Here is a 15,184-nt window from a genome sequence, read left to right as displayed (position 1 = left end):
ATATAGTTACATGGGAATTCTTTTGCAATTAAATGAAATCGTTACATAATTCACAGTCGTTTCTGAGGTCCCCTTGGAGTTCATATTGCAAAGGGATTTAGGCAAAGTTACAAATCCTTTTGACTAGTTTAGATTTCTTAGGCTAAGAGATACCAATGATTTGTTAAAATTAGTGCCAGTCTTTTGAAACAAGGATACCATTTCTCATACTGGCTATTAATATGCAGTTCCTGCCGTCACATTTCAATGTTTTAAATGGGTAAACAACTGTAAAGAGTTTGGGTGAAAATTTAATTCAGAGAAATCTAAGTTTTGTGCCAATTTAGGATGCACATCTGAACAGATTTTCCATAAAAAATTGTGAACCAGATGATTTTTTAAAAAACAATGATGGCAGCATTGTGGGGGCGTGCTGTGCTTTTGGCTTGCAGTCTGCATGACCATATAACATAATACCTTAGTAACAAAGACCTTAGGAGACAGACACTGCTGAAAACTGATAAAATAGCTGTCGCGAATAAGCAGCTGATAAGTTCATTCAAAAGCTTTCATCTCTCGATAAAGATACATAAATACAAATCCACATTGTTTATAATGGACACTAGAAAAATGTGGGAGGACCTTGGTTCGACGCTATTCTGGTGAATCTTTTTCTCTTGTGAATCTTTTTCTCCCGAATCTTTACTGGGATCTCGAAATCTTTCTGGATGGAGTCAGACTCCCTTAAATGTCACTTATAACTACAAAGTTTTTTATGAGATTGAGCTGAATTGTTCTCCTTGTTTGTGAGAACAAGATCTTATCATTTTATGATCCTTGAAGGAGGACTACTTATTTGAATTGTATGAATTTATAATACTCTTTTTCAAGTACGCCCGTTAGCTAAAGAAAAAACCGAAAACAAAACAAACTCTTTTGGAAATTTCATTGCAAAACCACAAAGGGAAAGTTTGAATTACTTTTCCAATCCAGATAATTCCACTAAAATGTTATGAAAAAAGTATTTTTGAACGAGCAAAATCATTTCATCTATTGGAATCTATTAACATCGGGATTCAACAATACGGGAAATTTACATCATTAAGACCGTGCATGAGGCGGGACACCTGTTCCTGACTGGAGCCAGGATTCTACGGAGCTGACAATCGTTTTCACAACAAATTAGCCAAAGATAAGGAATATTTGACTGTGTTGAAGGAATTCCCAGGCGTGTTTGGAGAATTCCCTTTGCGCACGAACCGTGTTATTATTGGAAAGTGGCCAAAGATGATTGGCGACAATGGATTTCAGATGATTTCTTTCTGTCGATTTTACGAATTCCTTAAGAAAAAATTATTGAAGATCAAATAGTTTTAAATCCTTCCTTTTGGGATCTGATGGGGGAATTAGCCAGACCTCCACTTCAACTGTGATCGATCTTTTACTGATCCTTTACGGTTGTCTGTGTTGATTTAATTGAGTTAATAAGTCTGAAGAAGCAACTGCATTTCAAGACAGAGAAAATCCATCGGAGCAAAATTGGTAAAGGTGGTCCGAATGTCGTTAAGATCATAAAACCTTTAATAGTATTAAAGAATTTACAGATAGCTTTAAAATTCTTCACAGTGTCTTCTCTGTCCAAAGGAGATTACACAGACCGTCACAAAGATGACCAGGTCTGAGTAGTTTGAATTACATTGAACGCTCGCTAAATTTCAAGTAGACAATCGGCTAAGGCAGAACTCGTTGAACTTCCCGTATGTATGTAAAAGAGGGGTTCATTTCATCTCGTTTGACGCATTTCCGTGTGTTTGACTCAATTTTAGAGGGATGAGTGGAAGAACTCGAGCATCACTCGACAAGGGTACTACCTTGAAGACAATTATAGACTGTACTAAAAAAAACATGCTTGAATTCTAGGGGATTACACCAGGATAAATTGCGAGCGGAAAGCTCCTCTTGGGCCAAATAATTTCAAAACCAGAAAAAAACACATCAATATTTATGCGCACCGCATTTAGCACTGTACGTGAGCTAAGAGCTGTTATCAGGCCAACAACTTCCTCTCTCGACTGCAGACATATTCATTTTGCTCTATAAAGTATAAATAATATTGCCAGTTTCCTATTGCACCTGTAAATAGAATTTCGGCTACGAATACCTTCCTCTATAAAGTTCGTGCCGTCACGTTTCAGTCGGAGACCTCAGTTATTTTGCGGTCAGCTAGGTATTTCTTCATGAGTTTGCCGGCCGGCTGTGAGCTGAACAAAGATGAAATAAGGCTATTCTTGAACCATTTCGCAATCCTTTGATTGAGGTATTTGTTCCTTACCAATGACTTAGTGATTTTTCAACTGAACCTATTTTCAGGTTACTACTTGGTTGAGCCGTTATCATGACTAATCGAAAAGACGCCAGATTAACTAGAGGAATTAGTCTAGGCTGTTACATGCACCACAAACATTAAGAGTACCTTTAAATATGTGTCAATGAAACAACGACTCCTTGTTTCAAGGAAGGAATAAAAGCTGAATAGTACCTTAACGTGGCTTATTTTTGAATTCCCTTAGCTTCGATGAGAAACGCTGGACTACGTAACTGAATTACGAAGCGCTTACGTATTTCAGTTACGTGATGTTGGTGGCCCTTTCCGTGTGTTTTTTTTTTCTCCACTTAGAGGCATAAATCCTTTACCCTGACTATTACGAATCAACGACTTTCACTGATAAGTCATTAATGCCCAAATGATCATGATTTATATGCCATGGACGAGGATGAAGAAAACATAAATAGACGTTCATGCAATTAAAGTTTTTTTTATAGTCGAGTCACTGTCAAATGGTGGCTGACTAATCGGATAATTGTCGCGAAAGATTATTCACCTTTGCGCGAGAGGCCATTGGTGTTATGGCCGGCCAAACTCTGAGAGGCCTTAAATATCTACGTAAGTGTCAATAAACGTGCCGGATCGGTAAAGAGCACTTTACAAGGACCTAGTTTAAGAATAACATCAAGTTTTCGTGGTATCGAAATACAGTTGATGCCACTTGAGAAAACTCAAATCTGAAACGAGTTGAAATCAGAGAAAATATATAACTGCGTATATAAACCAGTTGCAAGCCAACATCAGAGGCTGCCGCGTTCATAAGATAAAACATAGTGGTATAAATCTATAATTTCCTGAGCAATTTTGTTCAGGGGGCATGTCGTGTCCGCCCGTCCTCTCAGAATTGCGTTGCTAGGTTACAAAGATTTATTGCATTACTCAGACATTTTATTCTTGATCAGTTTGGATTCTTTCTTAAATTAGTCGCAAGATCGCTTTTGGCTTCATAAGATATACAATTATAAATAAAACCTTTAAGTTAATAACTGTGATTTCGATATCATGTTGACTGATGTTTCTTTATCTTGGTATGCACAAGATGTTTACCCGGTTGGGTACTTAGTCATAGCTTCATATCATTTCGATGTGACTCAAAAACAGGCGTACTTGACACGTAGTCCCTAATTTTCCAAACACCGTCTTGACTAAGAAAAGGAAAACATAGGAAAAAAAAAAAGAAACAGTTTGACCCGTGTTAGGTATATCTTTTAAAAAAACAAAATCTCATTTTCTTAAGCTGATTACTTTGAGGCATGTAAGCCAGGAACACGTACCTTGCATACCTGCAGTTTATACATTAGCAATTTTCAAGAAACATACTTAAAGATGAAGTAAGTAAAAAGAATAATAAATTTCTTAAAATAGCATTATTGCTTTTTCATCCTCATCTTATCAAAGGAAAGCATGTATATCTCCTCTCAGCGGAAATGATATTTCGTCGTCTCTTGTAAATCACTTGGCATAAAATATGATATAATCAAAATATTCTCTTGAATAGGAAAACCCTCTCTTGGATCTACTTCAAATGCTCTGTGGGATAGAAACGATTTAAATCACTATTTTCGTGTCAAGACATCATCAAGTGCTGTAATTCGTGGCGACAAACTAACGAGGTCCTGGGACTAATATGGTTCTGTGAATCGCTTCTGCAGCTTTTTGCGTTAACTGTGGATTCAGAGGAGTTACGAGTACGTAACTCTAACTAATTTCTCGAGCTCGGCAGGCAACCGTTTATGGAAGTCTGTGTTAAATTTTTATCGTGATATTTTTCGGAATTAAACTCAAGGGGGACCTAATCACTAAGTGTTTTCCACCTCTGAAGTATGTGCAAACTGCGTCACAGGCCATTACGGCGCGTGCTAAAAACACTTCCACTGAAAGTTTATTTAAAAATGGCTAAAAAATAAAGGAAAATAACTTTGATGCTTAAATTGCCAGCCTTAAATAGATGAGTGCATGATACACCAGATTGGCTTACTAATGAAATTAACGCCCACTGCTTTTCAGCCGGAAGATGTTGACTTGTTTTGTAAAGCCGGATAAAAAGTAACCCAATTAAAATAAAAGTTTACCATTTAAATCGACTGAAAGCTGGAGAGAGGGAGCAGATTTTACTCCAAATTCTAATCTTGGCTGTTATATAGTTTCTACAATCTTGAGGGCTAACCTTTAAATAGCCCACATGCCTCTGAATCTCTATAAGTTATAGCAGATGCTTGAAACATATTTCATCTACTGACATTTATCCCTAGGTCTGGGTACTAACGATTTAGGTCAGATTATTGCAAGTTATTCTGGCTTTTACGCCCTCAGATGAGATCTTAAATTTAAAGCTATTATGAAGTCTTGAAATCAGCTTTTTTTTTTTCGTTACAAAACTTAGCGAAACAGACCGACTATTAGCTTGAATGACGTGCTGTTTAGACAGACGTGGCGTTAACTGTGTTATGCATAATGTTTCGGGTAAGAAATGTTTAGAATTTATTAATCTTTTGTATCATTTGCAAAGTGTTTAAGTCACAGGAAAATTTCCGGCTATTATGAATTCATAACGAGACAACGCTTGAACAATCAATCAAATGAAAATTCACTTCTACGATCAGAGAAAAAAAAACCAAAATGCTTCACTTCAAGGCTGAAAGAAGTCTCTAAGGGAACCTTCACTTAGTTTTACATTGCAATCGAACACAATATTCACTTTCAACTTAGGACAGCGTGTTATAAGTTAATTACTTTCTTCGAGGGACTGCATCTGTCGCACAATTATCACTATTTACCACAAGCTTCTGAATCTAGCGTGTTTTGGCATCATAGATTTAATAGCGAAGTAGCTAGGAATAATCAGACTTACAGTTACCGACTTCTGCTTTTAATTTCTATGGACTAAGCTCTTTAATAATGGTTCCTTCTCAAATTACAGCCAAACTGAAACATGCTCTTTAATAATGGTTCCTCCTCAAAATTACAGCCAAACTGAAACATTTCCTCTACGCATGTGCAGTCGTCTACTAGTTCTAATTATAGGGGAAAAACTTGGCGCGCTTCAGAGAAAATTGTTCCGTCTTGTTGAATCCCTATTTTGGGCAATTAATTTCAATTCTTCTCAGTCCAAAGTTCGGTTGGAGTTATGGTATTGTCTCTTGCTCGACTGACTGGTTCGAGGAGGAAATGTGCATTTATAACTGAGAGAGTTAGGAGCAGTTGCAGAAGTGAATCTTTTCAAGCATTGGTTGCCGAACGCTCCCGCGAAAGTGGAAGCTAGATCAAAGGCGCGGGTCAAAGGGCTTCCTCGAAATTACAAAGGTAGTCTGCTTTAGATAGCAGAGATTTAGCGAATTGTACCGACAGTTCACAATAAATGCTACGGAGACTGATTGAAACAAACTTCAAAAGTGGGGAATTTTAAAAATGCGTCATTTTGAAACATTGTGTTTCTACTGTGGAAAGCAAAGGGTTTATACAAATTTCTTCACATAATGCCGCTTCTACTAGCATTCTCAGGTATTTTTGAAGGGGTGGCGAGGATAAAACGCCACAAAATGAAAACACAGAGGTGTGGTCAGGTGAAAACAAACTAGAAGCTGATGTGAACGTGAACGTAAGTATTTCGCTCCGTTTCAGTTAAGGCGAGACGAATACTCTTAAAAACGTTTTTGTTGTTGTGATCGGGGCCGAAATATATATCATGATGACCAAACAAAATGTGACTCTATGGAGTTAAACATAAGTGCAATACCTACCCGAATCAAATTACTAAACGGATTGAATTTGTGACCGATAAATGCTTTAGCAGGATTGAGAACTTGTGTACGTTTTGTTCGAACGGTAAGTTGAATGCCGTAATTGGTTTCAGAAAAAGTGAAGACCTGATCTTGGGATACTCCTTTATTTTTAAAATATAATTTCAAGGAGGTATCTTTTAAGGATATACGATATGACGGTGGAGACTCTCTTAAAACCATATGTTTGTTATCGTTGTAAAAACAACGAAGGGTGCAGAAGATATATTCTGACTGATTTGACGTAAAACTATGGACGATGCCACCGCATGTGATATCTATATATGGCTTCTGGGTGTGGCTGAGAACTTCGATAAAGAGAACTTCACATTAGAGTGATAATTTAGGAATAACAGGAAAGATTTTCAAGGCGGAAAATCATTTAAAAGATAATCTCGTGAGAGTAATGTCCTTCTATCGTAAATATGCAATCAGTTTGGAACTATCATCGCCTTTCAGTAATAAAGTGGAAAATCTTTCCAGAAGCTTTGTCTCCTAAAAAGCTGAGCTTGAAAGTGAAATAAGTTTAATACACAAAAAGAGGCATGTCTGTCCTCGATGAGCTCTTTTCCAGACTAATAGGAACAGATAAGTAAGTGATATCTCGTGAGGATGACTGAGGGTTTGAAAAGACTGGCAACTGGCACAGATTCGCATTTTTAATTATTTTCATCAGATAATCATGTGCATTGCAGTTTGTATCCAGTAAAGTTTGGGTGGAATAATCAGCCGCTAACGACAATAAAAAACAAATGACTTACAGGAAGATCATCTTGATCGATAAATTGATGGAAGTGCGTCATCTAACGGGCGGGGTATAACCTAATAACCTACAACAGATGAGAAAGTACTTCATTAGTTCGTGATTATCACGAAAGCTCGACTGTCCATCGACTCACTCCCAAAACTTCTCGTTGCAATTGAATTGTAACTGAAAGGGCCTTTCATTCTAAAATGGACTATATTTACGGAAAGGAGGAGACACAGTACGAAGAAAATAGAATCGATGAATGTGTGTGGTCTTTCGACTTCGCGAGAATTGAAATAACGCCCAATAAATTTACCTGTGTTAATTAACTTCTAAGGTGAAGCCTTTAAGGTTGGTCTTGATCTTTCATCATTGTATCGTTGCGGGTAACCAATTAAGGATCAAAAGCTTTCATGTAAAGAACATTCTTAATAAAAAATTATGGTGTTATGGTTTCTGAAAGCACTGTCCGAGAGAGGTTGTTCCGTTCGAGATTTACCAGTAATCCTGTTGATCCTAGTGCGTAGATCAAAGTTAAAGACTAATGGAGTAGAAATTGAGAGAATGAAGGAAGAATAGAATGTGCTGAATTGTCAGTTTCACTAATTTTGGAAAATTTTGCAACAGATTCCGGATATCATGTCAAAAAAACACGCACTACAAAGAAGTTCGCAGGTTTCATCCTCTCTTTTAAGTAAAAAAATGACCCACCCTGTGAAGTGCCTTTCGAGTTTGAATCTATTTTATGGCTGATATGCATGATTTGGGAATGCTTCAAAATATAATTAACTCTCACTATTCGAAATTTCTATAGCTTTTTGAAAAAACGGTCTGCTTCACAATTCTTACCTGTTGGGGAGGGGGATAGATACCTTCTCATTCATTGTGCTTCCGGTACTGGTCAGCGTACGCTGTTTGGACCACCCATGTATCTTTTAAGTACTCTTCTCGATAAGGTAATCATTGATATCCTGGGAAAATTCAATACATAAAAGTTTCCAAAAGTTGATCAACCCGGCAGACTCGTTTTTCTCACCTGCAGTGAGATTTATTTTTTTCCCAGCTTATGAAAACCAAGATCGTCTTTTGAAAACGCTTTCAATAGTGGAGTTTTCAAACAATTCGTGAGAAAAACGTTATGTTTCTAGAATAGACAGGAGAAAAAGGAAGGCTTTTGAAGACGGTAACGTGACATTGTCATACAGCGCTGCCTACATCAATGTTTTAAGCGCTCTAGTGTAGAAGATATTCGAAAACGTGGAAGTAAACCGAAACGAAAATGCCAATTACGACGAAAGTATATTGCACCGTTTTGGCTGAGACTAAAACGGATACTTTGAATGGCGCACTACTGTGGTCGAAGTTTAAAAGTCAGTATCAGGAGAGGCTAATTTGCAGTAGGATCATTAGTTTGAAACCACATTGCCGTATTTTCCACAGCTTTTAGAAGAGAATAGCGACAAGTCGACAGTCACACGCGATCATCTGCGAATTTTTCTAACGGCAATTTTAGGTCGAAAGCTCCACATTGTGCTCGCACACAGCTGTATTTGTCCCAGTAAGATAAAAGTTTATGAGCCAATATCCGTTCAGTAGGTTTCGAATTATTTAAGTGAAATCTGATTACCACTTTCAAGAGCAGGTTATAAGTTTAACAGCGAACAAGTTGATGCTTCTGGGATGAATTATCAATCACGATTGGGATCTGAAATCATTAAACGTATAACCATGTTAACCAAATCAAAAGTGAAAGGGACAGTGAAAAAATTACGGGCACAATTTTCAGAAAACGGCTCTGATACTAGAAAGCAGACATAACGCAAGGTATCCTAAAGGTCAAATTACTTAAACTTTGTTTTTTTTTTAATTTTTCATTAAGCACGTAGTTATACTCAGTTGACTGCAAAGGAAGGAATCTTTTTTTATTGCACCGTCAAAACTTGTCCAACATCTTCAAAAACGTAGGAAAGACTACTATTATTACCTAAGAAAACACATTTCGTGCGCGCACACGTGAAGATTTTTCTGTTCTTTAACGTAATTGATAAACTTACTACTGGTAAATAAGCTGTAGTCAACCCTGGAATCCTATAGTCTTATCCAAAAATATCGATCATACTTGAGTGAGTTTTATATCCGCAACAGGAAGCTTATGCTGCCTTGAAATTTTTCAATGGCTTTGCGTGTGGATACCTTGGGCAAACAGCAGGTATTCCGGCCTATGTCCTCAAAAATAGAAATAAATTCAAAGCCAAATTAGCAAGTTGTTTCCCGAAAGTGCTAAGTCTCATCGAAAAGCGAAAATAACTCAGACGGCAAAGGATCGATATGCCTAGTTTTCCCATAGAAAATTTTCCTAAGTGAAATGTTGACACGTTGTTTACATAGTGATGATACAATAACATTCATCTAACGCTCCCCCGTCACGCCCACCTTAAGCAATTCGTGAATGGGATTATTTAGCCCATCTTTTAATGCTGTGACTTTAGGATCTGGCGTTTTGAGCTCAGGATTCAAATCTGAATTTTCGCCTTTAAGCGCTCTAAGGTAAAAGCCTTGTAAAACGTCTCGGCGTTATGTGACAACTCAATTGTTCTATTTCGCTGGTGTTGTTTATTTAAGACACCCAGACATGCCCACCTACCGCAGCTCTAATTGTAAGCGATTACCTTAATTAATTTTGTTATCTGCATATCAAAAATGGTACATACAAACCCTCACCACGTTTTAATGGAACAAAAACGACACAAAATAGAAAGGCAGCTTCCTTGCGGTCGAACTCAGAGGGTATAATTGAAAGAAGATCAAGTATTGTGGGTTTTTGGAATGCTGGACATTTTTATCTCCTATTCGTTGTATTTTTCTCAGTCGGTTTGCAGTGCGTGTTCCCTATTGAGTCAAAATGAGATCAAAGCTTTCGGCGACAGTTAAGTCTGACATGCTGTTATTTTCTATGTGAGTATGAAGCCGCGATCCATTGGAACTGTATGAGTAATTCTCTATATACTTGGATGATTTCATATCCAAGGCAAAAAAAACCATCGCAAAGTAGATTCAAGGTATTTATTCGCCTCCGTAAAACCAGTTTAAACGTTCCCTTTGTTTAGGATTTGTTGGATCACCTTCATTCTGGGACGAGGTCAGGAGGTATGAGAATTGAGTTGATTTTGATGCTGTCTTTATTTCGGTGGATACTACTAAAAAGTTTATTGTTAATTATCGTGTCTATAATGCTAACCACAGGCCAACATCTTCAAAGATCATGTTAGGGCGGAGAGGAGAAGAAGCGATACAAGAAGCCTGCCATTTCACCGGGAAACACAACTGTATTCAAGGGCAAGCAGAAGCCACCTTCGCATTAATGGTAAACACATCGACGCAATGGGAAGAGATGGCGATAAATACGGTTGGTAAAGCCTCTGTATCCTTCGAGTTATGAACGGCAGGATCAATATTTCTAGGAAATAAGCTGACAATAAGCGAGTCCTGCAACATTCACTGAATTTATCAACTTAAGGTCTTTGTTCACGCTACGCGCCAACACGCTGTATCTGAAGCAGGTATTTTGCTGTTAAAGTTGTTGCAGTCTTGTCTTAATCGACTTATATTATTGTAATAACATTCGAGGAAAGTTTGAAGGGTTAAGACTGTAATAAAGCTTTTGTTTCTTTTAACTTGTTGCCAATGAATGGCGCCACACGAGTTAAGGAGATTACATCGACCATTAAACTGACTTAAGTATCATGGCAGCGTATAATATCTTGCTTTTCACACATTTTTACAAGAGGCAATTAATCGGATCGTAACTGAGCTATACCATTCGAGTTTCAAACAACTTATCTCTGAAATCTATTTTCATTTTGTGTGTCATCTTTTGATTTTTTCTTATTCAGTCGTAGGGCTTTGTAGTCTAAGATACAAGGTCATTTTAAAACGAAATGCTCTTAAATTTTCTGTGAGTTTATTCCTACAGTTACGTTTGGTGTGAAAAATACCTTACTCAACCGATTCGCAAGCGCTTAACTGGGATTGATATGGGTTATATTTTAGCAGAGTAATGTTAAAAGTTACTGCTAGCATTAATATTGTAGCAGAAAGTATACACGCGAAGTTTACAGTTTACTTTATGCCTTGATAGAACAGGATGCATAACCGGTGATCGTGAACAGTGCACACTGTCAACTGCGAGCCTTATTAGCGGCAAAACGACTAATCCTAACAGAAACATTAAAGTCATCGCATAAGCTAGGAATTTAATCTATTTATGTCCAGTCAGCGATTGTTTGTGCTTTAGCGGCGCCAGGCTTTACTGTTGATAGTTTTATGAGATCCCAATCAAGCCTTTTAGTGCAAGATTGTCGGCCTTGGGGGTCTCGCAACCAATAAAATTTACTTGGTCTTCTTTTTCTGAATACAGTTGAGATGGGTCCTCTTGCCGAAAAAGGTGCTTGCCGTAGCTATATTAAAGTGAATTGAATTGACTCAAGCAGGAAAAAGCTAGCAGCTTTGGACCGTGAATAGACACGGATTCACTCAGTACAAACTGTGTAGAATGTAAATGATTATAACGTAAAGTCAGCGTGAGAGATTACGAAGAGTTTTATCCCAGGTTGATAAATTGTTACACGCATCATAAATTAAACTTTGCTTAGACACAATATAAAAGTTTCCGAAAGAATTTTCTGAATTTATCTTGTGTAAACAAACAAAACGAGCTGTTTGACGAATTGGAACCTGCCGCTAACCGGTCTCTGCTCTCTTTTCCTTGACAGCCAAGCTGGTCATCGAGTCAGACAATTTTGGACGGGTGCGGATTCGTGGAGCGCTGACAAATTACTACTTATGCGTCAAAAGGAACGCTTCGCTGATCGGAAGAAGGGTAAGGTAGCTCTTATTGCTTATGGTCATTTCATTATTTTATGCGCCAAATGTTTACAGAATACTGTGTATTCTTTGTTAATAGGTAGGATTAAAAGCATGGGAGTAGAACAAATTTGCATTGAAAACGTTCACAGAAAGGAAATTCCTAAGAATGGCGTATACCAAAATTATTATTCTGGTATTCCAAGCGTGTTTTATTTAAACCAAGTCAAGTTTGATTAAAAAATCGTTTCCATCCATTCCCAGCAACGTTAACGAATTAACTAGCGTCAATATGTCCGCATGTTTGGACTTGAGTGACACTTTGTCAATATAACCCACGCTTGGGAAAATTCCCTGTATAAAGGACAAAGGAGAGTCAAAGGGATTTCTTGAACACGTCAAAACGTGTATGGCCAGCTGAACTACCAAATTATCTTCTTTAAAAATTTTTACTTTCACGGTTTTCATGCAAAACGATTTTTTTTGTGTTTTTTTTTGTCTTCCAAAAACGCTATAACTAAACGTTTTTTTTTCAGTCAATCTGTCGCCATCCCAGCCTTTTCAGACTGCTTATTTGAAAGAAAATGAGCTAAATTTCGCGTAGTCTGCGGAGATCAGAAAATGGATAAATGTTTTTTGTTGAGTAGCTTTGACACGGAGACGCCCAGAGGATTACATCCTTATCAATATCAATTTCCCTAAAAAATTTCTAATCTCACTAAACCAATAAAATAGATGAAAGTCTTTAAACTCAGAAAACCAATTAACTTACTTAATTGACTTTTCCCGTGAAAGAGACTCTAAAAAAGGTAGAATTTATTCCTTTGTTATAGCTGGGGCGTGCTTTATACAGAATTCTTTCTACTTCAAACCACTGTTTTTTTAACGTATTGTTGATTGGCATGACTGTCGTACTTTTCTTCAGGTCCTAATTAATCTTAACGATTAAAAAAACGAAGGCGAGCTCGACACATCTTGGCTTCGGACCAAGGTTCAGGTTCCAAACTCCTCAGCGACAGATAGACGATCATTCGAGTCTTTTTCACGAGGCTACACGACTGGTTATTTGTGATTCAAGGATGAACTCGGAATCGAAAGTTGATCACTTCTTATCACAAAAGCTCCATTTAAATAAACCTGTGCTAAGCAGATCACTTCCTCTCTCTCCCCCTCCCCCCCCCCCCCCAACTTACCCTCCCGTCAGGTCTCGACGTGGCCCACCTTGAGAGTCGGCGTTGAATTACGTGTAATCCAGTGAGACAGAGTAACCAACGAGATACCATTTCTTGCAGGCCACAAAGTCCAAAAGGTGCGTGTTTTACGAGAAGTACGCCGAAAACCATTACACAGAATTTCTTTCAGCTTACAACGAGAGTTGGACAATAGCAGTGTCCAAGAAGGGCAAAATGAGGCCTGGGCACAAGGCACGAAGAGGCCAAAGAAACGCTCAGTTCATTGAACGAGCTTCTAAGATCATTATTCAAACAAAAAATGTCCGCGAGGCGCTCTATCATGGGCTCCGTGACCATATCGAGCAGCTCCTACGTGCCTACAGAGCAAGGGAAGGAGGCGAGAACAAGGAGAAGCCGAGAAAAATGCCACACCCTGGGTACAGTTCAGGGTCGTGGAAACGGAAAGCAAAGATTAAGAGGAGAGAGAAAAAAATGAAATTGCGATCTGAGAAGAGACTGTTGAAGTTACTTCGTAAAGAACAATGGAGAGAAAGGAGAAAAGAGAAATTTTAAGTATCACCATTTGGTGAACTTGCTCCTCTTAAATGTAGCTGATACTTGAATTTATCTCTTGCAGATATCCCCTAGTCATTAATAGGACCCACTTACTTCGTTCACTTTTCAGGTTTTCTTGAATTTATTTTTTCAACATGTATTCTGCAAGCGAATTGCGCTTGAACGTTAGACTGAAGCATTCCTTCGTTCGTCTACCGTATTTATTCGATTAAACGCCGCCCTCGAACAAACGCCGCAGCATGGTGCGGTGTTTATTGGAATAATAGACTCAAAAAGCACACAGCGATCATTGCTTCGATCGCAGTTGGAAAAATTGAACCAGTGAGTGAACCAGACACAATTTTTATTAATGTACCAGTTCTGATGTCGTGATAGCATATCCGACATTGGATGTTTATTCACTTTACGTATTGCAGCAGTCTTAACATGCAAATCGTGAGATGACTCTTTAGACAAGCACCAAAAAATGTTTCTGTTTTTTAAATTAAATGGTTAGTTATCATACAGTTGTTTGAAAGAAATAAATTGGATTCTAAATAAACGCCGCCCTTGTATAAGCGCGCCCTCAAGTCGCGAAAAATTTAATAAACGCCGTGGCGTTTAATCGAATAAATACAGTAAGCTTTTATTCAGCAACTCATTTTTTGTAGCTGAATATCCTCGGCTTGAATCATTCGAAAATATCAAATCTGCGAGCCGTAAATTAAGGAAAATGTTAGTGGTGTCACGTGTTATTAAGTCTTAAACAGGTTTACATCAGACTAGAGACAAATTTCGATGTGTGCTCAAGGTCAGTCACGCGAGACGCAAGAAAAATAGAGACGTGGTTAGTTTGACATCTTTTTTCTTTACAAAAAGTAAAAAACAGCTACCAGTTTTAATTATTTATGGTTAGAAGGACCCTCGGTTATTTCCAAGTTTGAATAACGGGCAGAAATTGCTTCGACGGCAGCACTACCGCTGAAAATAAATACTTTTGTTGACACTTCATCGTAACAGCCTTTGATTAACTGTCGAAGGATCTCAGTTGAAAGCAGTTTTAACCTCTACCCAAACGTAACGGGAACAATTTATGGCGATTAAAAGCAAAAAGTGGGCCGATTATTCTCTTACAGTGAAATAATCTGATCGATCCTTATTCGCCAGTGGCTTAGTCGTCATTCAAATTTACTAGTATCCACGCCTTTTTTTTTTTTCTAAATGTCTGTAAATTCAACCCAATAATTAGAAATGGAAGCATCTCAATGAATTACTAGGAGTACATATTGAAGAAGATTTTGAGTAATACAAGCAAGAGGATATATTTTTTCTATAATAACTCAAGGAAAAGTATTCGTGTCCAAAGACTGGTAGGAAAAGTACTGATGTTATTGTATCCACTTTCATTCAATTTTGTATTACTTTGAGACTTACATGCATGACTTATTAATTAAATTTTTCTTTGTACATATATTCAATACATTTACATCGACAGGACAACATTTGCGCTGAAATGCGAGTAAAAAATTTAATTTTGAATTAAAGTTACAGTTAACAACTTCATGTGAGCACCATTCATTTTACAAGGCAGTAGAATCATGACATTGCATGCAGTGGTTTTCAACCCTGCATGCACTCTTTTCAGAGAGTCTGTTGAGTTGAATGGCTTAAAACTGATAAAAATCCTCGATCAGTGAATGAA

At 37.7% G+C, this 15,184-nt stretch overlaps 1 protein-coding gene across 1 annotated transcript; it reads left to right on the top strand.

The window, feature by feature from the left end:
* Positions 1-9,594: 9,594 nt before the first annotated feature.
* On the top strand, positions 9,595-15,032 carry LOC131784057 (fibroblast growth factor 18). The gene is made up of 5 exons (XM_059100845.2): positions 9,595-9,847; positions 10,000-10,039; positions 10,136-10,298; positions 11,665-11,771; positions 13,048-15,032. Exons 1-5 carry the CDS (start codon positions 9,795-9,797, stop codon positions 13,498-13,500), a joined length of 816 nt encoding a protein of 271 aa, XP_058956828.1. The 5' UTR covers positions 9,595-9,794; the 3' UTR covers positions 13,501-15,032.
* The last annotated feature ends 152 nt before the right edge of the window (positions 15,033-15,184 follow it).

The sequence above is a fragment of the Pocillopora verrucosa genome, chromosome 1 (genome assembly GCF_036669915.1).
Source record: "Pocillopora verrucosa isolate sample1 chromosome 1, ASM3666991v2, whole genome shotgun sequence".
NCBI classification, from domain to species: Eukaryota; Metazoa; Cnidaria; class Anthozoa; order Scleractinia; family Pocilloporidae; genus Pocillopora; species Pocillopora verrucosa.
Note: the sequence above shows the minus strand (reverse complement) of the source record. Positions and strands in the feature narration are given on the sequence as shown.